The sequence below is a fragment of the Epinephelus fuscoguttatus genome, linkage group LG8 (genome assembly GCF_011397635.1).
Source record: "Epinephelus fuscoguttatus linkage group LG8, E.fuscoguttatus.final_Chr_v1".
In the NCBI taxonomy this organism is placed as follows: domain Eukaryota; kingdom Metazoa; phylum Chordata; class Actinopteri; order Perciformes; family Serranidae; genus Epinephelus; species Epinephelus fuscoguttatus.
In genome coordinates, this window is record NC_064759.1 from 37,111,405 (window position 1) to 37,138,271 (window position 26,867).

The 26,867-nt window shown below is 40.6% G+C and overlaps 1 protein-coding gene across 3 annotated transcripts in view; it reads left to right on the forward strand.

Annotated features, from left to right (window-relative positions):
* cep192 (centrosomal protein 192) overlaps positions 1-26,747 on the forward strand; it is a 42,249-nt gene extending 15,502 nt beyond the window's left edge. Inside the window, exons 24-52 of one of the 3 annotated variants that reach the window (XM_049583285.1) lie at positions 14-650; positions 858-1,049; positions 1,414-1,562; positions 2,701-2,931; positions 3,449-3,574; positions 5,021-5,158; positions 5,437-5,500; positions 6,214-6,353; positions 7,214-7,306; positions 7,590-7,708; positions 8,900-9,097; positions 9,544-9,634; positions 10,564-10,743; positions 10,948-11,208; positions 11,447-11,568; positions 11,867-11,976; positions 13,341-13,503; positions 13,783-13,870; positions 14,034-14,112; positions 14,334-14,457; positions 15,362-15,467; positions 15,556-15,784; positions 18,315-18,391; positions 18,726-18,821; positions 19,568-19,687; positions 20,571-20,683; positions 20,886-21,012; positions 22,163-22,221; positions 25,218-26,747. In XM_049583285.1, coding sequence (XP_049439242.1) covers positions 14-650; positions 858-1,049; positions 1,414-1,562; positions 2,701-2,931; positions 3,449-3,574; positions 5,021-5,158; positions 5,437-5,500; positions 6,214-6,353; positions 7,214-7,306; positions 7,590-7,708; positions 8,900-9,097; positions 9,544-9,634; positions 10,564-10,743; positions 10,948-11,208; positions 11,447-11,568; positions 11,867-11,976; positions 13,341-13,503; positions 13,783-13,870; positions 14,034-14,112; positions 14,334-14,457; positions 15,362-15,467; positions 15,556-15,784; positions 18,315-18,391; positions 18,726-18,821; positions 19,568-19,687; positions 20,571-20,683; positions 20,886-21,012; positions 22,163-22,221; positions 25,218-25,350 — 4,365 coding nt within the window. In that variant the 3' untranslated portion in view covers positions 25,351-26,747. The remainder of the gene's footprint in view (positions 1-13; positions 651-857; positions 1,050-1,413; positions 1,563-2,700; positions 2,932-3,448; positions 3,575-5,020; positions 5,159-5,436; positions 5,501-6,213; positions 6,354-7,213; positions 7,307-7,589; positions 7,709-8,899; positions 9,098-9,543; positions 9,635-10,563; positions 10,744-10,947; positions 11,209-11,446; positions 11,569-11,866; positions 11,977-13,340; positions 13,504-13,782; positions 13,871-14,033; positions 14,113-14,333; positions 14,458-15,361; positions 15,468-15,555; positions 15,785-18,314; positions 18,392-18,725; positions 18,822-19,567; positions 19,688-20,570; positions 20,684-20,885; positions 21,013-22,162; positions 22,222-25,217) is intronic. The other 2 variants (XM_049583286.1, XM_049583287.1) reach the window with 2 other exon arrangements.
* Positions 26,748-26,867: the final 120 nt, after the last annotated feature.

The following is a 26,867-nucleotide window of genomic DNA, read 5'->3' on the forward strand; positions in this document are numbered from 1 at the left end:
TTGCCGTCCACAGAATAACTCTAGTATGGCACTGAGCACCACCATCATCAGAATCAGTCCAACTCCACCTGTGGAACCAGATACACAGTCTGACCTCGATATTCTTGGCCTGGCCAAAAGCCTGGACCAGATGCAACCCCAGCATTCTCAAAGTCTGGATCCACTACCAGCACAGCAGTATAAAAGCCCAGAGCCCCCACGCAGTGCCTCTGGTCTGAGCTGTACTCGCAGCCAGAGTGAATGCAACTACCACTGCCCCGGGGACAGAACTGGAGATATTGCAGCAAGTTGCAGGAACCACAAGCACCTCTCTGAGTCCAACGTAAGACAGCTCACTAAAGTTGACTCAGGCTATTGCAGTAATCTGAACATTCAGCAAACTAGCAGCACTGCAGCTCCTCAGAGCTCCCAGCAGTGGGGAGCTGGTGGCTCAGTGTCATCATCGGTGTATGCTAGTGGCCTCGGCATTCCTCCATCCTACTCATCAGAAGGGCTTCACTACGTGCCCATCCCCAGCTTTAAGCCACAGTGTGCTGGCTTGATTGACCTTCCTCACCAAGGAGATATGCAGTCCCTCCTCACTGGGCGCTCTCTCTTCAACTCCCACCTGGCTCAGCAGTATTTGGGACCTGAAGCTCCATTACATCCAGGTGCTTATAATGTCAGAACAACAGGAAGTGGTCTCTTCAGTGTGTCCTCTGCAGGCATGTCTCTTCTTCCTACTTTCACGAATAAAGGAGGTGTGGGGTGTATTACTAAACAGTGAAATACCCAGAAAAATATCGGCAATGATGCAACATGATGGTTAAACCCATTAAACATACTTGTTAAATGTATTCTGCCTTTTTTTCCCCCAGGCATACCCAACAGTGATCTCACAGTGAGACACGTCCATCCCACAGCAGGTCCTCTGGGGATTTCGGGGTCCACTGGATGCCATCACCTCCCTATATCCCATCAGGGCCAGCAGGACATTGGAATGATGGGAAAACCTTACACTCAGTATGGTGCAGAGCCACTGGTGGCAGGTGGTCTTGAGGAACTGAGAGGTAGCAGTGATCTTGGTGTGAAGTTAACTTCCTGTACCCATTTTAATAAACTGTGTACACTCTTGTATTTAGAAAAAATGATAAGATTTGACTACTGTTGTTTCATTAACATTATTTGTCATACATTAATTAATATATGTGGGCAACACTTTGTTAAATACAGGGAAGAATTAATTTTCTTGTGTATATCAGAAAATTGCAATGAACGTTCAACTCTCAGTTTGTAATTGCTGCAAGGAATGATAGTGTTCAAGTCTTTGCCTCTCTCTATCCTCCCTTAATAAGTACATCACTGACCACTTCTTATGTGTGGAGGGGCAGCATTTCCCTGTCTCAGCTATTCCCATTCAACTGTCATCCTCAGGCCAAGTGGTGGTGCCAGAAGAGCTGAGGTTTCCTCACACCTGCTGTGTGGGCATTGCTTCACAGATCTCCCTCAGCCTCTTCAACCCCTCTGAGAGATGGCAACAAGTGTCAATCACTGTCACCAGCCTGGCCATCGATGGAGAGAAGGTGAGCAGCATGCACTGAGTGGTGACTAACTATACAGTGACAAAGTGTGTATGCTGAAAGTACACTGAACAAAAATATAAATGCAACACTTGTTTTTGCTCCCATTTTTCATGAGCTGAACTCAAAGATCTAAAACATTTTCTATATACACAAAAGACCATTTCCTCACAAATATTGTTCACAAATCTGTCTAAATCTGTGTTAGTGAGCACTTCTCCTTTGCTGAGATAATCCATCCCACCTCACAGGTGTGGCATATCAAGATTACAGAGATTACAGAGATTAGACAGCATGATTATTGCACAGGTGTGCCTTAGGCTGGCCACAATAAAAGGCCACTCTAAAAAGTTTTGAGGGAGCGTGCAATTGAGATGCTGACTGCAGGAATGTCCACCAGAGCTGTTGCCCGTGAATTGAATGTTCATTTCTCTACCATAAGGCGTCTCCAAAGGCGTTTCAGACAGTTTGGTAGTACATCCAACTGGCCTCACAACCGCAGATCGCGTGTAACCACACCAGCCCAGGACCTCCACATCCAGCATGTTCACCTCCAAGATCGTCTGAGACCAGCCACCCGGACAGCTGCTGCAACGATTGGTTTGCATAACCAAAGAATTTCTGCACAAACTGTCAGAAACCGTCTCAGGGAAGCTCATCTGCATGCTCTTCGTCCGATCTTGGATTACATTTTAGAGTGGCCTTTTATTGTGGCCAGCCTAAGGCACACCTGTGCAATAATCATGCTGTCTAATCAGCATCTTGATATGCCACACCTGTGAGGTGGGATGGATTATCTCAGCAAAGGTGCAAAGTGCTCACTAACACAGATTTAGACAGATTTGTGAACAATATTTCTGAGGAAATGGTCTTGTGTGTGTATAGAAAATATTTTAGATCTTTGAGTTCAGCTCATGAAAAATGGGAGCAAAAACAAAAGTGTTGCGTTTATATTTTTGTTCAGTATATCTTCATCATTGTGTCCAGAAACCCTAAAATATCAGGAAGAGGCTGCTTACAATTAGTTGCTGGAAAACTTTGATACAACTAATTGATTAAACGTGAGTAGTTATAAAATATCTGCTAACAATACTCATTTAATTCTCACTTCTTCTTCTGTCTTCGATGCCAATCCCTACAGGTGGATTGCTTGCCATACCAGTGGCTTATAGTGAAGAACAAGACGATCATTGCCCCCAAGAGTACAGAAGAGCAGAAGGTGTTGTTCATCCCTCCACAGGCTGGGGTCTACCAGTGTGTCTTCAGTGTTTGCTCCTGGCCTGCGTCCGCAGAGACAGAGGTTGCTGCCAGAGCCAACATCTTTGCTAAAAGGGTAGTGCTGGTTGCCATAGCAGAGAATCCTGAGCTTGAGGTGAGGGGCCTTCAGTGCAAAGATTATTCACACTCTTAAAAATGTCTGTATTTTTCAACCTGGACCCTATTTTCCCTTGTTTTTGTGCCTAAGTGACTAATTGGGACATCTCTTCAGGGTCCTGTCCGCAATGTTGTCAGACGCATCAATGGCAAAAACAAGCACTTTTAGTGGACATACACTGACGGTGCGCAAATACCCCAAGTGGTTACATTGTAGCCTGTTTCACAGCTGTCAGCTGCAGCACTGTCAATCAGTACTGAACAAATTTCAAAATTTGTTGCCTCCATTAGTCACTTAGAAACAAAAACTTAAAACAATAGTTATCCTTTAACCAAAAATGACCTCCTACATAAGAAACAAGACACAGTAAAATACTTAAGGTTTTAACTTCATGTATTAACACAGTGTTTTGAGATAATGCTTGCTTATTCCCACCTTTACTGAATGACCCATGAGTGAAATTAAATATGTTGCATAGTATGTATGACAGGATCTCATTCATTTTGATTCTCAGGTTGAAGTAAGCAAATCTGGCTGCCTGGATTTTGGAGACCTTCCAGGAGGCAGTGCCAAATCTCTTTCTCTCAAACTGCTCAACAGGACTCATGCTACAGTGCCCATCCGTCTGGTCATCAGTGCAGTGAGTCAACAGTACATTTCTAGATATTTTCAGATTACTTACAGCCACACATATGCTGATGCACAGCAATGCCACACTGACCTCCAGTGGCAACTATGTGGTTCCTACAGTACATGTTACAGCTATGAAAGACTAAAACACAAGTGCACATCAAAATGCAGCTGGGTTTAAGAGACTGTGTGAACTTTGGTATACAATTCTTTTTAGGCACATCTTAAAGTTTAAGCCTCATCTAAGCTAATGACTCGGTTTAGGCATAGAGGACAAGCTCCACATTACAACTGGTTCTAAAATTGGGATTTCAGAGAAACCATTAAGAAATTTAAATGCCGACTCTGCTCATCGGTTCCTAAACAAATTTTACTCATGAAAGTTTCAGAATGTATACTGCAAACACCGACCATTTATCTACCAGGATCTGGCTTTCTGTATGTGCCTATAGTCATGCGAGTTGAATGCACATGTTTTCCCGCCTCATAATGCATTTGTCTTACCAAATGGTGAGTCTAGCATTTTTCTCAGTTAACCTACTCAGCCATTGCTGCATGGGCAATAACTTCTAAAGTACTTTGTTGTTAAGCTACCCGCTGGTGCTCCCTCTGGGCTGGATGATGTTTCGCGAATTTTGTTTTTATTTTGTCTAGGCATTATAGGAAGATCAGTAAGAGTTGCGAGCATATGAGTGAGGCCGGCCTGATTTTACAAGGGTGCAGAAGCATTGCACCCTCAGTTTGCACTCAGTTGAAATTTGTATTATAAATGATATAATAAAAAACAAATGATCATAATGTAGCCTAATGTGCATTAGTTGTATGCGCATCACTGTCATCATAGTCCCACGCAGTGGCTCGAGTCATGCTTACTTTTTGGTATTGTCCTGTTCCGCTCTTTTTGTTCAGTGAATGGAAAAAGAATCAGCGGAGTGTTATTGAATCATGTTATCTAATAGTACAGCCTCATTAAACTGTATGAAATTAATTTACTGGTTCCATAAAATGTATGAATGACTTTTCGACATGAATTGTGTAAAAGTTTGTAAAAACACAATAATTCTCTGTTATATAAACGTGTAACCTGTTTTTACCTTGCGCCTACAAAAAAATCGAAATTGAGATTTCTCAAGAACGCAAATCATTCATCAGCTTGTTAAAAACTAACAATAGTAAACCCTACTAATAACAGAGCAAAAGCTAAAAAGTCTTTGTTTTGACATAAAAGGAGAGCGAATAAATGAAAAAACTAAATATGGAGTGATCTCTTCCTACTGTGGCAATGTTCAAGTAAATCTTGAAGCTTTGAAACACTGGATGCAATTAGTCTGAACTTTAAGGGTGTCCTCGTGAGTAAATGAAATTGCTTTTTACCAACGCATCCTTGAACAAAACAATGCAGGGAGCTTAATAAATAGTATCTGAGTGATGTATATTTTGCATCTCATTTTTCCAGAACGCTACAGCGTGGCGATGCTTCACCTTTTCCAAGCACCCTACCATAACATCTGAGGCAGCACAGCAGGCTGGCCACATGACCCCAGTGTCCTCTCCCTCGGTGATGAATCACGTGATGCATGCCAGCTATGGAGAGGTAAGATCTGCCAAAATCATTACAATCTTTTCAGCATCTTGGTTACTTACATTATTATTGTGTCATATGGTATGTGTTTGTGTCATGTTTTTCTCAAGCTTGTTTAGGTTTTTTGTGATATTCCCCAAAATTAATTTGTATTTTCTTATTATGTTTGGGAAGACAGGCAGAACATGAAGAAATAAGTAACACAGGTTCACAGTTACATTTCTCTTGCTCACCTATTGAGGACTTTATCAGGCTCATGATAAATTTCACTCTTATTTTTTTTTCTCCAGAATCCACAGAGCTTCATGGTCTGGGTTCACTTCAAGGCCCCTCAGAAGTACACTGTTTCCTCAGGTAATAAACTTGTATTGATTACTTAAAGACTATAAATTTAACTGTTAATTTGTGTGTAAGGCAGTAGGATGAGATAACTATTTTTTTTTTTTCGCTTAACTCCAAATAATCCAGTGTTTGCTTGAGATTGAGAGGTTTGCTGAAGGGGGGTATTTTTTAACAGGGAAATTAGTCTTGGTGTTTTTGAAAATACAGTTTAATAAGTCATTTTCCTTGACTGTTTAAGAAATAAAGTACTGAAAAAAAAATGCAGATATGTATTACATATATGTTTTTACTGTAGGGTTAGGGAGGTAGGAAGTAGGAAGGGGCCATTGGGCCATTAAGTTCCTGGCTCATGAAACTCTACAGGTGTGTCGTTGAGATCACAATGAACAAAGATCACACCGAAAGGAAACCCCTTACACTTTGAGAATCTGGTCATGAGTCACATCTTTTGCCTGAGCCCAGCCCAGGTGTCATCTCACTCCCTGTGCCTCTCCTTGAATTTCTCATACTCATAAAACTGAAGTTACATCCAGTGACAGCTTTTTTTCTTTTGTAAATTCTTTTTTTGCTGTGGTGGCAAAGACTTTACGGCCAAACCTTAGCAGCAGAAACACTGAGAGACATTAGATTGTTATATTTGCATTAACATTTCTCAGAGCAAAGATAATCACAAAACAAAATATAATTATTTTCTGTTAACCCTAACTATGTGTTTGTGCTTGCAGAAGAGCTTGGTCCAGCTGATGAGTACAATGCTCGGGTGGACATTGAAGTGGACTCTCCTGGTCCTAGTCATGTGATCAGGAGTATTCCCCTTAGGGCAAGGTCTGGAACTGCAAGGGTACATGCTCCTAAAGACCTGCAGGTATTCAAACTACCACATGGCTTTTTTTTGGCTATATTGTAGCTCTGTATGCCAATACACTGCAAAGACATTGTTATGTATGTCTTGTGACCGCTAAGTTTGTAGCAATGTGATAGACTAGCTTGTATTCCATTGGCCAATTGAATGTAACTGAAAACTATTGTATTAGCAAGGTGTATATTTAAAGATAATGTAAAAACAGTGTAGATGATACAAATATTGGTCTAAGAGAAGCACACACAGGAACTATTCTGGAACAGTTAAGCAGATTTCTGTGTTCAGATCAGTGAGCCTCTAACTTTAACAATTTCCAAATCAGGTAGTTTGATAAACTTGAAACTGAGACGGTCTTGGCCACAGAGAGGGTATCTTGTACTTGTAAAACAGTCACTCATACAGATGTACAAAAGGCTAATTCTGAATTCTTCAGAGCCAAACATGATGATTATTTTGAGCAGTTTACATAACAGCAGGTGGATAAAGAATGAGTCCTGAATTTGCAGATCAATATCATTTTTTAAAGGACCTGTACGTACACAGTTCCAATCATTGCGAAAAGTGGATGTTTGTTTTTGAAAGCTCGACCTGATGGGATGCAGAACTCCCCAGTCTTGTTTTATTGTCTGATGTTCCAAACTGCATTTAAAATGCAAGTCTATCTAAATCAGATTTAGTTTCATATAATGTCAGAAGCCTTTGAGAAATAAAATTGCTAGATTAATCAGGAATACATTCAGTTGTATTTGACATAAACATTTGACGTGAGAGAACCTTTCATCACCACGTTTAATTCTTTCTTCAACTTTTCTTGCCCTCTCAAGAGTTGTCACTCAGCTGTTTTCTATGCTACTTTTCTCCAGACTGTCAGCCTGTCTGCTCCACTGGGTAAATCTAGTCAACAGACGTTGCCATTAAAGAATGCAGGAAACATTGACGTTCAGCTAAAACTCAAGGTAATTCTGACATTTACTTTTCTTATTAGATCTGGGGTTTTGGTAAGCCTGTGTGACATTTTGGGCTCTGACTGTGGCACATTCAGTGGGGATTCATTGATATTTTGCTCCTGTTTTTCTTGTTTTCTCCATTGTGTCTCCACTTTTTATTTTTTCACCATCTCTTCCTTCTTTTTGCCTCCCAACATTCAATCCTCTGTTCTTTGCTGTCTTGTCCCTACCTTTGCCCTCTTCTTCTCACTTACATTCCCTCTTATTGTCTCTGTTTGATTCCTGTTTATAGAGCAGTGATGCTGAGGACAGTTTCTCTGTGACACCTGATGTACTGTCCCTGAGAATAGGAGAGGAGCAAGGCATCGTGGTCTCCTTCAAAGCACAGGGCAGCAGGAAATATCAAGAAAGGTATACAAACATTTATTTCTTTTGCAGTAACCAGTGAGAAACCACAGTTCAATCCATCCGTTCCATACTGGGAGCAAGATTTTTTTAGAGAAATCCAGTTAACACCACCAGATTTTTTGTGTGTTGTTTCTGTTTAAACCCAGTCTTCCTGCACAGTTGCAGATAATGATTGGGCTACACTAATTAGTATTATACTTTTTGTAAAATCAGATTCCAGTGGTGGCTGTGTAGAATTGTTTAACCTGCGTGATTAGTACACTTTCAATAACTCCAGAGTGTTGTAAAGTCCAAAGTCAGAATTTATTGAAAAAAGATAGATAATCATTTCCTATCTTCACAAAAAGTTTTTAATCTAACAAAATATTTCTTTTCAACCCATATTTGTTGGCATTTAGCCTTTCAAAAACAACATTGTTACTGAGGTCAAAAAACTGTTTGCTCTCCCACTTTCCACACACAATGGGAGGCATACACCTGTATTAAGAGGGTCATCTAGCAGCAATCTAAAAGCACCGTAAATTACATCTATTCATTATTGATTCATTCATCATTAAAGGAAGTTGATTTAATAAAACAAAAACGCGAACTCATTTAATCTGATGAATCATGTCATTCAATTTGAGGATTTTGTAGCAGTGACAGACATTTAAAGCTTTATTCAAAAACCTCAATAGAAGCTTTGAATGTAAAAAAAAAAAAAAATTAATACTTTCAGTACGTTAGTGGAACCACATTTCAGATTTATATAAGTGCATGTGCATGACAAAGACTTGAAATGGAGTTTTGTTGTGACAGCAGTGCAGATGGTTAAAAGGAAAGTTAATAACTTGTAATTTCACATCGTTGCGCCCAAAGTCAAAATAAAACAGAAACTGACACCAAGTTAAAAATGGCAAAGTGGTGCCGACCCGCCACCCGACTGGGGCCCTTGTGTGTCTCTTGTCTCACTGTCCCAGCATGGATTTTCTCCGGTCCATTGTTTTGTCTTAAGTGGTATTCATTGCAGTTTTTTCCATAACAGATCTAACCAGACTAATAGATTTTGATGTTATGTGCTTGGTATGCTTGGATGAAATGTTCACAAGCATCAGTCTTTGGTTATATCAATGAATATCCCAAAACATGTCACATGTGTAGTGGACATCCAAATGTACTAATTGGGATTAATTGTTTGTGCTTGTTGTGTTGCAGCCTTCTCACCATCTTGGTGCTGCCTTCGGGTCCTCAGTATGAGGTAACCCTGAAAGGAGAAGTTGTCCCAGAGGACTCTGGGAAACCTGCCATTCCCTCTGCTGCTGTCATTGGTCCTGGTGTGGCCAGTGATGTTCCACCGATCCTCTCTAACAAACAGTTCGTAGCCTGGGGAGGGGTCACTCTAGGACGAGCTATGTAAGCAAATTTCAGTTTTTCATTAATTTCATCATTACGTTAAAAAACCCCACTTTTATAGGTATCAATTATTCATTGGAAAGTAATCAATAAAAAAACTCAAGGCCCAGTGGTCCACCTTATTCTATTCAGGCTTGTGTAATGTTATTCATGAGAAGGGACAGAGGGTGTCTAAAGGGAGTGTTATTTCTCAGAAGCTATTTCAACATAATACACAATTTATTTATACTCATTGAAGGGAGGTAAAGTACAGGCACCAGTAAGAAATACCCCATGGAATGGATGCATTCTTTTAAAGGTTTAACTGGATCCAGGTTTGACTTGACTGCCAACTCAAATTAGGACATTTATATAATGGCTCTCAATCTCAAATCAGCGTGTATCAAACATATCAAGTCTGACACAGAACTGTTATCGCATAACCAACAGCTGCCATTGTTTTTCAGCCAACAGAAGCTGGTCCTCAGGAACAACTCGACCACCACCACACAGCAGCTACGGCTGCTTATTCGTGGTCAAGACCAGGACTGTTTTCAGGTAGACTGTAATATTTGCGCTTTGAAAATACTGATAAACATCTCATCTCTATTCTTCCTTGTTCAGAGTACCCTCACATCCAATTTTTGTGTTTTGATGTTCTGCTAGGAATCACCTGCATAGTTAATTTTAATTTCCATAGTGTCGTGTGTTTGTTAATAAGCGTTCCACTGCAAGTGTTTTGAACGAAGGTGGTTTTATTTAATCAGATTTTTTTGTACGACCACACACATACATGTAGCTAAAACCAGATAGAAAAGAAGTCTAAGATAAATACATGAATATGGTATTAAAGGAACACTTCATTCACAAAATGACCTCTTGTATATCAGTTGCTCACCTTGTGTTACCTTGAAGCCACTCCTATAACATTGCCAGACTCATGATAGGTGGTTAAGAAAAAATGACTCTGTGATACTAGATACTGTCTTTTTCTGTTCTTCTTGTCAATACCTGCTGCCCACAGTGCACAAAGTAACCTGATCATTGCAGGTTTCGGATGTTTTATCCTAATAGTGGCTAATGTGGCCTTGAGCCTCTAGCATCACACAATATTAGGAGTGGAACACAGAGGTCTGCCTCACTTCTTTTTTTTTCCATTTTAAAACTTGTAGTCTTCAACCCCAACAGAAACTGACTCAAGTCACTTCACTTGGGGTAATTTATCAGACTTCACACTACTCCCTCTGGAGCCACAAAAGGCTTTCTACGACTGTTTTAAAAGATGGAGCACTCCCCAAGGCCTGTACACAGGCTTCAGTGTGTAAAATAGGTGGAGTTCCCCTTTAAGGGTCCAGTTTTGTAACCCTTTGCACCTTCTCATCAACCATAACAGACAAGCTATAAAACATAATAGATCATTTGACAGATTGTTTGAGAAATATCTGCACTGTTCAAATGTGAAGTATGCAAACTTGTGTCTCCCTCAGCTCCAGAGTATGTTCAGTCCTGAAGAGCGTTTGACGCGACATGGGGAGCTGTCCATCCGTCCCAAAGAGGATGTGACCGTCCACCTGCTCTTTGCTCCCACCAGGGTGGCTTGCATGTTGGCCAAGCTGGAGATCAAACAGTCTGGAGTGCGGCCTTCACAGCCAGGGGTCAAATTCACTGTGAGGATGTGACCGTTTCAGTCCTGCTTTGCCCTCTGGTCTCCTTCTCTGTAGTCATCTATCACTTTGCATTTCTCTCACGTAACCTCCATCCGTTCCCTCTCTCTTTTCCTGCCTCATTTTCTTTACATGTCATGTTTTCTCATTTTCTGTTGAAAGCCTTGAGCTATAGTTTAATTTGGTTCCTATATTTCCCATCCTTAGATTCCACTGTCAGGCTATGGTGGGACAAGCAACATCATCCTGGAGGACCAGAGGAAACAGGCGGATGGCTATGTGGCAACACTGACTGATATCACTGTTGGTCGTGTCAGCAAAGTGTGTTTGTGCGTGAGGAACACTGGTTCCAGAGCAGCTTACATCAAAGCTGTGGCTTTCGCTGATATGCAGACACGAACATTAATTGAACCCTCTGTCATCAGCCTCGCCCCATCACAGTTTATACTTAAGGAAAGGACACAAGAGGTAGGAGAGTTCATACAACTGATCAACAGTTGAACATGAACAGTTAGTAAATGTGTTAAATTACATTATTTTCAAGAAATGAAAGTATTTAATGTGAATAAAGACTGTAATCTGATCTATAATTCAATTCAATCTATAGTTCACACTGTTCTTTGAAAATATCTTATTCTTATTGCTGCCAGTCTTGCAAAAGCTGGAATATGACCTTGGTACTAATAACATTTGTGTGTCTTTTCAGGTGATTACCGTGCTAATGAAGTCCACCCAAAGAGAACGGGCCCTATGTCAGTCAGATAATGCACTGCTGGCTACTGTCTGTTTGTTTTGTGGAGATGAGGTCTCCAGGCAGCAGTATAGGAGGTGAGACTCTCCACCCCTTTGCTTTTATGCTATCAAAGTAGTAACATTGGTATGTATGGGAATTGAAGAAGATATATTGTGAATGGCCAGCATTATCATGCAAACAGCAATATCTGTGTGATGCTCCTGTGTACAGATGATTTGTATGCTGGACTATACAGTAGATTCAAATAAACATATATTGTTTCTGAATCTTTAGGAAGAGACAGGAATTTAAAGATCCAATTCCAGATGGTTCTACGTTTGCGAGAAAGCTGTTTTGTTCCCCCCACAGTATGTTTGTGTTTTGTCTTTTCAGATTGCTTCAGAGCAAACCGGAGGCTGTGCGGAAGGCACTGTCTGAAAACAGTCTGCTGAAAAACATTAACTTCAATGAGAAGTTCCTGGGAGAAGAAAATATTACAGAGAGTAAGATGTCTATATAATACAGGGTTCAACGCTAAGGTTTTTTTTCACTTGCCCGGTCGGGCAAGTTGGTCAGAGATCTGCTTGCCCGAAGTCAGTTTTTACCTGCCCTATAAAAATTGTTTAATTTAAGCGGCTATCAAATAACAAAGACTGCAGTTATTTTTATGTTATGTAATCTTTATTCACACTGTATTTATTAATTAAAACAACATATGTCATGTATTGTAGCTTAACTCCTACACAAAAATGACAGTGTCAGGGCTTAAAGTGAAAAATTTGTCAATCATTCTCCATCTATAATTTTGCGCCCTATTTGAGCCATGCCCACCTCTATTTATTTTTCACCCCTCTCTCCAGTTCACAGTCTGCTGGGATGGTTCTATGTATCTACTGGCACCAGAAGGGCTCTTTAGGACTAAGTACATACAGTACATTTGTGCACAGTAATGAGCAGGTTAAATGTCTGTCTCGCTTACATATGAGGTGTCTCAAGATTTAGGAACATACAATTTTATTGAATATAATAAAAGTAAAAAGTCACTAGACATGCTGCTGTTTTGTGCTATGACCTGTTTTTTTTTTGTTGGAAGTTGTTATTTACGTGACAACGCCTGAACGCAACACAAGCTCAGCATGAGTGCCGTGCTATGCTGCTGTGCGAGCAGCGTGTCTGTCTGTGCATAACAGCAGTCTGGTTATTTAGGCTACACACTGTCCATAACAATAACTGTCAGCTGACAAACTGACCATGTAGAGACAGAAATGACCATACAGTCTATGGAAATGACACAATGACATAACACCATAATTAGTATATTGATATGTTATTATATGAAGCATCCGTCGCGCAAAATAATATCAATGGGGGCTGTGGGCAGGACATTGTTATGTGTGCCTGTGACTTCAGGCAGAGAGACCGCTGCATCAGAGCCGAAGGAGCACGTTTTAAAATACATTTATTTTATCAATTAGTTATTAACTTTTACTATTTTTAGCAACTTGCCCGATCGGGCAAGTGAGTTGTTAGTTTACATGGCTGACCTTGAGTTTTACTTGCCCCAGGCAATCGGGCAATCCTTATTGTTGAGCCCTGTAATACTAGTCAAAAATGTATTTTCAGTCTGAGTCTGAAAACCTATTCAAATTGACCTTTCATATTGCTGATTTAATTTATGAATAGTGATTTGTACCCTGTAGTCACTTCATCAAAGCTTCTATATCTTGTGTGGAGGGAGACTTTTGGAGCAAGAAACAGTAATAATGGCACAAAGAAAATACTAGAAATGACAGATTGAATTTAAATAGGTTGGTGGAATGCTTGTCTCAATTGTTGGTGTCTCTCTAATTATTTACCCTTTCTGTAGCCTATGATCTGCCCCAACGGCCCAATGAAGCTCACATTTTCTATGGAAACATGAGTAAGGTAGTGGTGTCATTGCTTGGAAGTACAAAGAGCACAGACTGTGAGCAGAGTGATCACACGGAGCTGTTGCTGCCCTCTGCTAGACACAGCGCAGAGACGGACAGGTATGTAGTAAACTACTACACAGCAGAAACATTCAACACAGACGGGGATACAAAAATAGATTGCTTCATAGTATTATCTCTATTCTAATGCATTTCATCAATTGAAATAAATGTATGAAGAAATAGATTTAGTGTTCATTCTACTTAATACACACACTGATTGGCATATACACTAGTCTACACTAGACAGATTGTCCTTTTTTATATAATGAACACATTTAAATGAAAAACATCATGTGAGACACAATGTACAGTTTAATGTTGTTGTGTAATTCCCAGTGTGGCGAATGGTAATGTGTCTCTGGACGTGCTGCCAGTGAAAGGTCCCCAGGGTCCAGCACTGAGAGTGGCAGAGCCCTCTTTAAAGGTACCATAAGCTCTCTTTAATGGACTTTAATGGTGTCTTGTGTTGAGTGACAACATGAGTGTTGATTATTTGGTGCTTTTTCTACAGGACTGCATTTGGCGCAAAAAAAAAAAAAAAAAAAAGAGTATTCATATTCAATGCAGAATGTCTTTTTTCCCCTTAGGCGTCAGAGCCATTACACAGGCAGTCTGAGTCCTGGACCATCCATCCAGAACAACTTGTCCTTGCAGCTCCCACCATCAGTGAGTAGAATCTAGATTTCAAAAGCATATTATCATGTGCATTTTTGTCACGTTGGCTTTGAACTCCACCACAGACTTTAGTAGAGTTGGTGAAGCGATTACCTCCAAACCATAGGTGAATGAATCTGACTCTGCAATAGTATCAGCCAGCAACACAAATTTCCTGTTTTTTTTTTTTTTGTTTGTTTGTTTGTTTGTTTTTTTTGTTTTTTGTTTTTCAGATGGTGCAGCCACTACCAGTCAGGTTCAGATCCGGAACAACACATCCAGGGAGCTGTGCTTTGATTTGTCCTGGCCCGCTCACTGCCTCACCATCACCCCTCAGCATGGCGTCATCGAACCTCAGTAAGACCTTGCACTTGGTTGTTAAGTAAAATATATTGGCTTTGGTGATGTCTTTTGTCTTTTGGTCAGAATTAGAACCCATGATGTTTTGATTTTTAAATCTTTATTAAGGAAGAAAATACATTTTGGGGTATACAGCCATCTGTCTGATGATTTCTCATGACACTTGGTTTGAAGTGTGCCACTGAAAAACCTCCTGTTGAAGGGCCATGTAGCCCAAATACTTTGACCTACTCCTCTATCCCCTCAAGATTCGGGACATTTGTGTTAGGGCTAAATGGTGGGGACAAAGGGTGTTTTAGAATTGGGCCTAAATGTTGACAATTTAATTTGAGGTGTGTGTGTGTGTGTGTGTGTAACAGTGGAAGTGCAGCCCCTTACAAATATTGTCATCATAGCTCAAAATGAACAATTACAGGAATGTCCAATCCTAATGTGATCTGAATCCTGTCTGGCTGTATGTGTATATATGATAGGGCTTCAACGATTAGTCGACTAATCGATGACTAATCGACTATTAAAATAATCCGTGACTGTTTTAGTAGTCGACTAATTGGTTTGAATCATTTTTCATAGAAAGGTACTATAAAAGTACCCCAAAATACTCTTATTGCAGCTTCTTATGTTCAAATATTGGCAGCTTTACACACTCTCCCATGATGGTGAACTAAAACCCTTTGGCGTGAGTACGGAACAAGACATTAGATGAAATAATCTTGGGGTTGGGAGAGACAGACCGACATTTTTCAACATTTTAATACATTTTTCGATGAAATGATTGGTTGACTAATCAAAGAAATAGTTGACAGATTAGTCGACAATGAAAATAATCGTTAGCTGCAGTTCTAATATATGATTTCAGTTATTCTGCTTGTATCCTAATTCTTCATAATTGTTGAATTAGGTGCCACCTACAGATTTTGATCAGCCCCAACCCTTCACTAGCAACTAAATCTAGCCTGCTGCCATGGAGTGGACAGATTTATGTCCAGTGTAACGCTCAACAGAAGGTATGGAACACAATTCAATCGTGAATCTTGTCTTTTATTGTGAGAACGTAACCAGAGCTAAATGTGTGCATGTTGACCACTGGTTCAGTTTATTAAGGTCCAGATTCGTGGGGACCTGGCTCTGGATGTGTCCGCAGCCCCAGCAGACTCAACTCTGACAGCCCTACCTCCTCAGGCTGCCACCCCAGTGCTGCCTATGGCTAGGCTCACCGCCAAGTCGTCACTACCCCCACAGACCCCACAAGCACCTCAAGCCCTGGTAGAGATCAGCAACAAGACCATCATGTTCCCTGCCACTCCTTCAGGGGAAACATCAGGTAGGGAGGTGACTGACCAGAGGACAGAACTTTTTCTCTTCATCTAAATTTGGGCTGTACAATACAGTAGTACTTTGTGGCCAAGTCTGAGTAGCCTTTAAAGGTAAGATCAGTTTTTTTGTTTGTTTGTTTGTTTTTTTGATACTTTTATTGCAATAAATTCATGTTGCATTTTACAACTACATTCCATTCAATATTTACATATTTATTGCAATTTCTTTCTTTTTTTCCCATACATAATATATGGGTGTAAGATCAGTTATTTATCAAACCTATTTTCCCATGATTTTTGTGTCTAAGTGACTAATGGAAACAACAACGTTCAAAGTTGCTCCAGTATTAAGTTAGGTTGCGTTGTAACTACACGGAGAAGTGTTCACACCGTCTAAGGATAGACCGATACATTGGCTGGCCGATATATCGGGCCGATATTTGAGTTTTTTTTTTTACTTGTATTGGCATCGGCCGATACGCGCGTGGGTTCGCGGATTTATTTTTCCCTGGCATGATTTACAGACAGGCATCCACGGGCAGCTCTGTGTTGCCGGAAGACCCTGCAGCGCACATGCAGCGAATCCTACTGTGTACAGTAGTTGTTGTTTTATTTATGCTTCAGCTTAAATATTTAATCGGTCATCGGCTACGGGTGATGGAAAAAAATCGGTATCGGCATCGGCCCTAAAAAATCCATATCGGTCTATCCCACCATCATTTCACATCCACTCAAAAGTGCTGTTTTTTGCCACTGACATGTTAAGATTTTTTTTAAGCCTGTAACAGCTTATAAAAGATATCCTCACACACCTTTTTGTTAAAGAGACACATCCTTTTTGTTTAACCAGAAACAGCCCCAGTCACTATTGCCAGTCTCACCAGACTCCATTTAAAGCAGCTGTGCGGAACTTTACGTTTTCGTTGATTATAGTGCCCCCCTTTTGTCGAAGCGGTATGACACCCACAGCCTGGTGTTGTAAAATCTCGACTGCAAGCGGCAGTTACCACGTGCATTTGTTTTGGAGAGCAAGAGGAAAATCATAAATGTTCTGGTGTAGCTCTGAATTTCTTATAAACTGAGGACAACTGTCTGCTGTATATTTGTGTTCATTGTCTCAGTCACAGATAATTTTGTGGCGTTTGTTGTAACGTTACTAGACAAAAGCAGTTCACATCAGCTAACGTTACATTTAGCTTGCTTATAACTTCCATGTCGTCATATATTGAAGTGAAACAATGTCTAACAAGTTGCAGTATATTCTCTAAATTAAAACAATTACATACCTGTCGATTTGGAAAAGGGCCAACTCGGGATCAGTTTTAAAACCATTCAAATCTCTCGGCTCTCTCCACTTGGTGAATGCCCGACCAAGTTTTACACGCGTTTTGGCTCGAGCCCCATCACTGTCCCGTTTAGCCTTCTTCTGTTCTTTTTCTTTTTCATTTAGATGGTGCTCCTTCTTTATCCGCCATGACATCGCAAGTACAACCAAGTCCTTTATAGATACATCTGGTAAAACCGTTATGTGTTCAGCAATGCCCGTTGCGTACTGCTTACTTGAAGAGCACTCTCTGTAAACACGGCTCTTCTAATTCTCTCAGTTTATTGGCGGATCGCAAACAACTTCCAGGTGCATACCACCACCTACTGTACAAGAGATTACTCCCTACTACATGTCATTTAGACTGTTTCTTAAATCCTACTCATAAACACGGCTCCTTCTTCTTCTGTGGTTTAATGGCTGTGGGCCGCTGTGGGCCGCTGCGGGAGTACAGACTTACTTCCGCCTCTGGGTGCCGTATTCTGGTTTGCTAACTTCCGCTGTGTCCGACCCGAGTGAGGCTAAGCTAAATAGCCATATAGAGAAAGGCTTTTTTGTCGCTGTAGGGTTCAAATAAATGTGTGGATCTTCAAGGGGGGGTGATACGAACTAGGGACAGTTTTATGAATGGTAAAAAGTTCCGCACAGCTACTTTAAATAAAGTCATTTTATCCTTGTAAAAAAAAAACCCCACTTCATTCCAATTTGCCAACAAGACAAAATAAAACTTTCCACTCTTCAACAATCACCAACTCTAGTTTGGTTGAAATAAACCCTTAAGCAGGCTGTTTTTTAACAAAAAAGTCTCTCTGTAGTGAGCCTTTCCATAAGTCGTCAGACACTTAGAATAATAATCTGAACACGGCAGCGAAAAACCCAAGCACTTATAGTGGACGGAAATTGATGGTGCACAATTGCCCATTAACATTACATTGCAGCCTGCTTCGTGCAGCACTCTTGCTCAATACTGGACCAGTTTTTAAAAAATTGTTCTTCTCATTAGTCATTCAGACACAAAATTATGGAAAAATATGGTCCAGGTTGGAAAATCGCAAAGCTACCCTTTAAAAGAATTATCTCAAAACCTGATAATGTTTCAGTAAAAAATCTTTTCCATCTTCAGACTGATGTGGTTTTAGTCATACTCTCGAGGCAGTGTACTGTGTGAGTATTCCTGTGGGAGACTCAAAGTGTCTGTTGCTCCTCTACTTCAGAGGCCCAGCTGGAGGTGCAGAATGGAGAAGTGGAAGTGAGATGGTACCTGTCATCATTCGCTCCTCCATATGTCAAGGTGCTTTTCTTCCTTATGATGTTCTTATTATTATCTCTTTCTCCTGTCAACTCTTCCACTCTGTTAACTGTCCTTGTCTTTATTTTCCCTTCTCGGGAATCAAATGGTTTTATTTGTTTTATAGTTTATTTCTTTTTTTTTTCTTAATTTAGCTTGTCTCACTGTGTAAACTAAGTTCTTTTTGTCTTCTGTCACTTCATTAATGAGTTGACTTTGTAGGTTTACACTCAAATTACACAGGAGTTTGTATTTTATCTTGTTGTTTTGTGTTGTTACTGGCCGTTGAGTGATAGAAGTGACTCAGGTCAAGCTGTGGTCCCTTCTCTCTCCTCAGGGGGTTGATAACACTGGAGATGTTTACCGGGCCACTTACACAGCTTTCAGATGCTCCAGGGTCTCAGGCACTCTGGGAGCCCTGGAGAAGATGCAGGTAGGCACTCACATCCATCAAGAATTGTCAGGATTATTTAGAGCAAGTCATCAGAAAGGGTTCAGACAGAGTTAATGCATGTGTCAATCACAGTATTGTGATCAAAAATATTGTTACATGATAGTGTGACTCCTCAATTTGATGTGGGCATCATTAAAGATAGTCCTCTCTCCATTTTTGTCTGCCATAGAAGGACACGCAGGGGTACAGTGATAACACCAATGGTTCTGCTCCTTTTCGGTGTGGCAGTTAGCATGCCAGCAAAACGGTTTAAACAGTGCCAGGGCTTTTGAAGTGTTACATCTGAATAGAATGCAGCCATTACTTAAACTCACAAGTCTTAATATTCACAGGAGGAACAGCACTACAGCAAATCCAGGCTAGTCTGCGGTACATTACAACCCTAAGGAAACTTTACAGCATCCAGTTGAACCCATGCCTCGAGGAATTCAATCGAAACAGAGTTCAGTGTGTACCTGGGCTTTATTTGAAGAAGTACTGCTGTGAAACTTGGTTCTTTATCATTTTGAGCATTTAGTTTGATTGATTTTATGAGCTAGTTGCACTCAAGCTGGACTTACTTTATATTCGTCCTGGAAACTTTGCAGCATTAAAACTATTTTGAGTCATGAGGCAGTGGACAAGTTTGATTTTCCTAAAGCTTTGCCTCTGAGAACATGTAACAAGCATTTATACGGTTAAATCAATTCTGAGTATTTCCTTAAATGCTTTTCTTGCTCTCCCAGGTGCCTTTTACTTTCCTGCCCAGGGACAGAGGGGACTATGCCCAGTTCTGGGACTTGGAGTGCCACCCGGTGTCTGAGCCCCAGCAGAAAACCAGAGTTCGCTTCCAACTGTGTGGCACTGTGAGGGCTCGTTTATTAGTTTTCATACCTCTCTCCCAGCAAAACAGCAGGAACATGTCTAAACCTACATTAGACTAACTTTAATCCACCATCTCTATCAGTCAGTGTGAAACAAACAATGATTCATTCACAAATTAACTTGTGTTTTTACTCTCAAAGCAAACCACATGTACTTAATAATTGCTCATGATGGAAAATCCTCACTTTAAAGCATGGGAATGTGTCATGACCGTAGTCAGTTTTTTTTTTGTTTTTTTTTTAAGCAAGCATGCTACAGTAGTACTCTGACTATGGCTTTGTAGTGTTAGTGACAGAATTAACAAATGAGAAAAGTGGGCTGTGGGATGGTAAGGAGAGCCACCCTGCTGAGATGAGCCTGCAGGCTTCGTGTGTGCGCCGCTTTAATGTGAAGTGTTGTGACAGACCCAGTTAACTTAAGAGCATACATACACAGCAAGTGGGATGTCAGATAGATGGCTCCACATAAGTAGGTTAAGTGGCTATGATGGTAGGGCTTCTGTTGTTGTTACCTTGTTTGTTAGATAAAGTGTTAAAGTGGAGTGCCAAATCCTGCAGTGGTGTTAAATGCTAATTGGTAACTCCAGTTTGCAAGACTTTGATTTGACAGTCTGATGAGGAACTAAATGTGTGTGATATGTTTCACATGTAGTTTTTAATCATGTCTGCATGTAATTAGTGGTGAATTTAGTAGTAATGTGTCTCACGATCAGTAACACCAATTTCAATGGGCTGGCATGATGTACTTGAAAGTTGGTAGAGGCTGTTTCTCCTCAGTTGATTTTTCTCCCCAGCTAGTTTAGAAGATGAATAGTTTTTTGCACTAACTAGCCAAAATTCTAAAGTGTTGTTTGTGTATTTAAAGGGAATAAAGTCTGGACCAGTGGAAGCACCACAGGAAGGAGACTGCTCTCTGGTGAAGACAGAGGCCACAGTCAAGACCAGGAAGAGGGCTGATGTCACAGCAGGCAAAACCAGGTGAGACCTGCTTTAACTAAACAAGCCTACTACTACTACTACTACTAAATACATCAAAGTTATTAATTTATTAATTTTCAAAACGGTCATTATTTTAAATCAGCATTCATTAAGAGACTCAGAAATTCCCTGTAATAACTGCTCATCTTTAGGTGCTGATTGTTTCGATGTCTGTTTAAACACACAATTATTAATTTCTCAGTCAGGAGGATGCCGTGCGGAGAGGTGTATATTCTCCACAGGATCTCTACACCTTCCCAGCCACACGAGTGGGTGAGTCCAGCGCTCTGAAGGTCAACATCCGCAACAACTCGTCCAGCACGCATGAGGTGAGGCATGCTTTATCCTTATGAAGACATAGGATGAAAAAATGTTTCTTTCTCACCTACTGCACCAGAAACTGAAATCCAGTATATACATATGCAGCACTATGTATTTCAGCTAAAGATCTGCTGTTAGAGTTAAAGTGAGGGGCTCTTTGAGAGATAGTTTTAAGATAAGTTTTTGTTTAGTTTTAGTTGTCACTGGCAATGAGACCTTATCATTTTGGACATAAAGGTTCAGTGTATTAAAAAGAGGTAGAGGGTTTAAGAGCAACTTTGGTATCTTTGTAACCAGTATGGGCATTTGTGCACCGTCAATTTACATCCACCAAAAGTGCTTTCTTTTGCCACTGACAAGCTCAGATTATTATTTTAGATGTCTGACAACATTATGGAAATGATCCCTACACTGATAGGCCCTTTTTTTAAAGAGTAAGATCCTTTTTGTTAAACCAGAAAGAGCCCTGAAATCCTTATTGCCAACCTCACCAGACCCCATTTAAATCAACAGTGATTTTAGTGTATACAGAGCCAGCATTTTTTCTTGTCTAATTGGGTGAATCAAGGGTTTATTTTAACCAGACCAGAGTTGTAATAGTTGGAAGAGTGGGAAGACAAACCAAGATGGCTTTTGTGTTTGTTTTTTGTTTGTTTGTTTGTTTCTGTCAACTTTGAATAAAGTATGCTTTATGATGATTAAACTACTGTTTATTTAAATGCAGTCTGGTGGGTGTGGCAATAGTGATATCAGGGCTGTTTTTGGTTAAACAAAGAGTCCTTCTCTTCAACCAAAAGGTCTATCTTTGTAGGGATCACTTCCATAATGCTGTCAGACACTTCAAATAATGAAAGTACTTTCAGTGGACGTCCATCAACGGTGCACAAGTGCCCAGAGTGCTTACATTGCAGACCGTTTCATCATTGCTGACTGACACAAAATGTGGGAAGACAGGTGCCAGGTTGAAAAATACCCTCTAAGTAACAGTGCTGATACTAGCTCACATTGTGTATACTGGCATTCCATATTGCTAATACAAATAGCATGACTGTCTTGATTTATTTGTACTGAATGATAAATGCAATAACCCCTAACAGCTGTCATTGTGCTTTGCATGGATTTGATATTTGATGTGTGGCTTCTCTAATTGATTTGCAGCTGAATTTTGTAAACCCTATGGAGCCGTTCCACATCAAGCATTCCAAATATTCCCTGAGGTGAGTCCAGTGGTCATTATGCCTGACAGACACTCTCCATTCTACACTTTTAATAGTACCTGAGGTGACACACTGGGAATCAGAGGTTTATAATCTGTCTTTATAATTAGTGCCCACCTCTGTTTTGACTTGTTACTGCAGTTCATTTTTGTGAGGCTCTGATACAGAGAGCTCACCTCTGGAATGAATGGCGAAAATGCATTAGTGACGAATGACTTACAATATCTGCAAATTAGAGAAGGAGTTGGTCAGATAAAAACTGTACAAGATAATGTTTAAGTAACTCAAAAGAACAAGAAATATATCTTCTGAATTTCTCCAATACCAATAGCAAGACCGTTAACGTCAGAGCTTATCAATACTATGATCAGGGCTCAACAATAAGGATTGCCCGATTGCCCGGGGCAAGTAAAACTCGCGGTCGGGCATGTAAACTAACAACCTCACTTGCCCAATCGGGCAAGTTGCTAAAAATAGTAAAAGTTAATAACTAATTGATAAAATAAATGTATTTTAAAATGTGCTCTTCTGCTCTGATGCAGGCGCACGGCGGAGTTCCGCCACACACGCAGGTGAGCACGCTAGAGCGGCTCAGGCCGCATTTTCCTGACCAAACCTGACCCCGAGCCCGGTGCAGTTTGTCAGCTGACAAAGTTATTGTTATGGACACTGTGTAAATAACCAACAGGCTGCTGTTACGCACAGACAAACACGCTGCTCGCACAGCAGCTCAGTACGGCACTCATGATGAGCTTGTGTTGCGTTCAGGCGTTGTCACGTAAATAACACTTCCAACACTTAAATAGGTCATAGCACAAAACAGCAGCATGTCAAGTGACTTTTTACTTTATTATTAGTGCTGCACGATTAATCTAATCGCAATCGCAATGTCAGGCTGTGCGATTACATAACCACATAAAGGCTGCGATTTGCAATTTAATGTAGGCTAAATAAATGTTAATGTGTGTGCCTGTGAACGTGACTGCCTCTCCTGTAGTGTGTGGAGTTTGTTGACATCACGCCCACAAGCTGTCCTGGTGCGTGCAGCCGGCGTGCAGCAGTGACCAACACAGATGCTGAAGAAGAGCATGAGCTCGACCATGAACAGGCTGAGTTGGTGGCGAAAAAAACGTCTGTTACATGGCGATACTTTGGATTCAGTTACGGCGAGGTTGAACATTGAATCAAGCAAAAAAGACTCATGATACCATTTATTTATTACATTTTATTGTAATTATATTGTAATCGCAAATCGCAATATTGTCCACCATAATCGCAATCACACATTTTTATCAAATCGTGCAGCACTATTTATTATATTCAATAAAATTGTGTGTTCCCAAATCTTGAGACACCTCATATGTAAGCTAGACAGACATTTCACCTGCTCATTACTGTGCACACATGTACTGTATGTACTTAGTCCTAAAGAGCCCTTCTGGTGCCAGTAGATACATAGAAATATCCCAGCAGGCTGTGCTTTGCAAGCATACAAAAAAGTTTCACGCATGTGAAAATTATTTTTCATGCGTGTGCTGCACCTCCGCTGCTACAACTCCATCCTAGGGGAAACACTACTGTGTGCGTTTTGTGCAACAGGTGGATGTGGTAGTCTACTGGTAGGGTAGAGAGAGAGCTAAGTAGCGTTGAAGTAGAGTAGAGCAGGGCAGAGAGATGGAAGCAAAATATCTTAAACCCAGTGTTAATACAGCAGAACTGCAGAGAGGGGTGAAAAATAAATAGAGGTGCGCATGGCTCAAGTAGGGCGCAAAATTATAGACGGAGAATGATTGACAAATTTTTCACTTTAAGCCCTGACACTGTCATTTTTGTGTAGGAATTAAGCTACAATACATGACATATGTTGTTTTAATTAATAAATACAGTGTGAATAAAGATTACATAACATAAAAATAACTGCAGTCTTTGTTATTTGATAGCCGCTTAAATTAAACAATTTTTATAGGGCAAGTAAAAACTGACTTCGGGCAAGTAGATCTCTGACCAACTTGCCCGACCGGGCAAGTGAAAAAAAAACCTTAGCGTTGAACCCTGCTATGATCTTTAATATTTCGACCCAGGGGCCCGTTTAATACCAGGTTTCGGTACTCATCCCTATTCTACATAGATTTCTCTAATGGAAGTCAGTAGCTAAGTATTAATGTTTAGTCAGGAGTAGTAAATATAACTCAAAACATGCTCTGTGATGTAACTTTAAGTCTGTGTACTGTTATTTTCCCATTGCAACTGCTCACTGTGGGAGGTCCTGTGAGATGTTTGGACCTGCAGGATGATGTTACTATATACGGTACACACTTGAGGCATCCAAGAGTGCCGATGTTTTGCCTAACTAAGTCCTTTGGGAGGGGTTGCCTGGCCACAGGTACCAGCTGTGCCTGTGCTCTGCTGATGTGGGACTGTGTTCAGAATGGGCACAACATGTGTTTTGTATTGTTGAAATAGAAAAAAACAATGTAAGAGTGGTATGGGGAAAAAAAATCTTTACTTACTTCCTAACCAGAATAAAGCATTGTCAGACGTACCATTGTATGTCATGAGTTTAGTCATCTTCAATGTTGCCATGTGCTGCCACAACCTGAACCTGACCCAGCCCTACAGTAGGTGTGTTGTGAGCACTGCTGTGTGTGAATTTGTGGTAGCATTGTGGTAAGTGCAGCATGTTGTGGCTCTTGTCACGTACTCATCCACACTGAACATGATGTACCTCTGCCCCATTTACTGTCCATTTATTATGCCATAACAATTTGTGCGCAAGAGAGTTTTCCTTTTTGAATACAGTGTTTGAAGGCTATTTTTTTGCCGTAGTCTGTCATGAGTCATTAAGTGCAACCCTAAGTACTTGGTTTTAGTTTTATGTAAAAATGCATGTGTATTTGTGCTGGTACACGTGTTGTGTATTCATGCTTAGCTTTTCAAATTAAAATAATTGTCCATAATCTACCTATTAACTGCCGTTCTTCTCACCCACCCATTAGATCGCAGCACTATCTGAAGCTGCCCGTCCAGTTCAAGCCCAGTGCTGCAGGCAGACACGCTGGCTTGCTGCTCATCCAGTCAGAAACAAGTGGAAGTCTTGTTATTCAGCTGACCGGTGAGGCATTGCCTTGAATCTACCATCCTACGCCACCTCCTCATGCTGGCTGGCTGGCTTTGGGTGGATGCTCTTCCCTGTTCGGTTCGTCACGGGACAGACCAGAGTAACAGAGGGGAAAAGGCAAAACTGCTAAGGATCAGATGAAGGCAACCACAGACTCAACTCCTTCCTTGTCATCTTATTTGGAGATAAAGCTCTAAAGATATATTTAGAGATATGTAGCTGATTAACTGACTGAGACTCTCCTGCCAACACAGCCCCGTCTGCCTCTGGATGTGGCACAGGTGTCCTCAGCTGGCCCATGAAAAAATGATTGTGCCTGTTTGTGCCTGAAGCTGAATGATTTGGTCTGACATGCTCACAATTAGTCTGCAGCACTCTGACATTTCACAGAGCTAATGATTTTTGTCACTTCACTCTGGATCTGGTATTTGCCTTATCCCTGAGTCATGTCACAAGGCAGCATTGTTGTTGCCATGGCCTCTGTCAGACAGTAGCAGTACCAGGGATACGTCAGGGATTACTTTGAGTTGGCCACAAAGGAATGCCATTGTCTCTTGTTTCTTGTTTGGTAACATGGCTGTGGGGATTTTTTTGTGCCAAACCATGTTTTTTGCCATGTTACATGGTAAAATCTGAAAAAAGGGTCCTGGACATTTTTGTTTTTGTCCCAAACCTGATTTCTTGTTTCTGTTTTTCACATAGATTCTCATTTTCAAATTTAGGTCTGTCCACATTTCATAAAAATTCTTCATCTTCTGTGGTGTGGTTTCTATGGAAATGGCTCCCCGTCATGCAGAGCCCACCTGCACAGTGGCCTTTGTCATCACCATGTGTTGACTTCCAGCAACCTCCAAGACTCGTTCCAAACAGTCCAGATGTACTTAATTTAGTCATGATCAGTGCAGCTCACAGCAACATTAGGATGGTTAATGATTGTTATTACATGCTAAAAGAGTTTCCTCTGGTGGGGTTTTTGTTCGGCAGCTTGCCAGGCCTGCTTAGTATGGTTACCATGGCAAAACAGTGTTAATCACTGTTCCAGTCACAGAAAATTAGCTCCCCTTTTCCTCTTTTGGCTCTGGGGCAAATGGCCAAAATTACTTGGGGGTATTGGATTCACATCCGTAATGTGTTCTGGGACTGGAATGGCATGTGGGGGAAATGTACGTAAACTTCATCAAGTATGTGTTGTTGACCTGTTAGATGCCACACATTGTGACAATAATTTGAAAATGAAAAACACTAGAGCTGAGCATTATTTTCCTGCCAGTAGAGCAAGTTTTAATATGAAGGCAGTATGTTGTCTTAGACATGCCCTGACAACTGTCCTGACATGTTTGTGTTTTACAGTTTGCACATGCTTTAAATAGTATATAATGTAATATATTGTTTGTACACATTCTGAATAAAGTTTTGTGATAAATAGCTTGGCTGTCTAATAATTTCAAGTCATATTACTGTCAGAGGGGTAGTTATTGGGTGAAAAAATAATTTATGAAATAAATATGGTTGACGGGTAGCTTTCTGT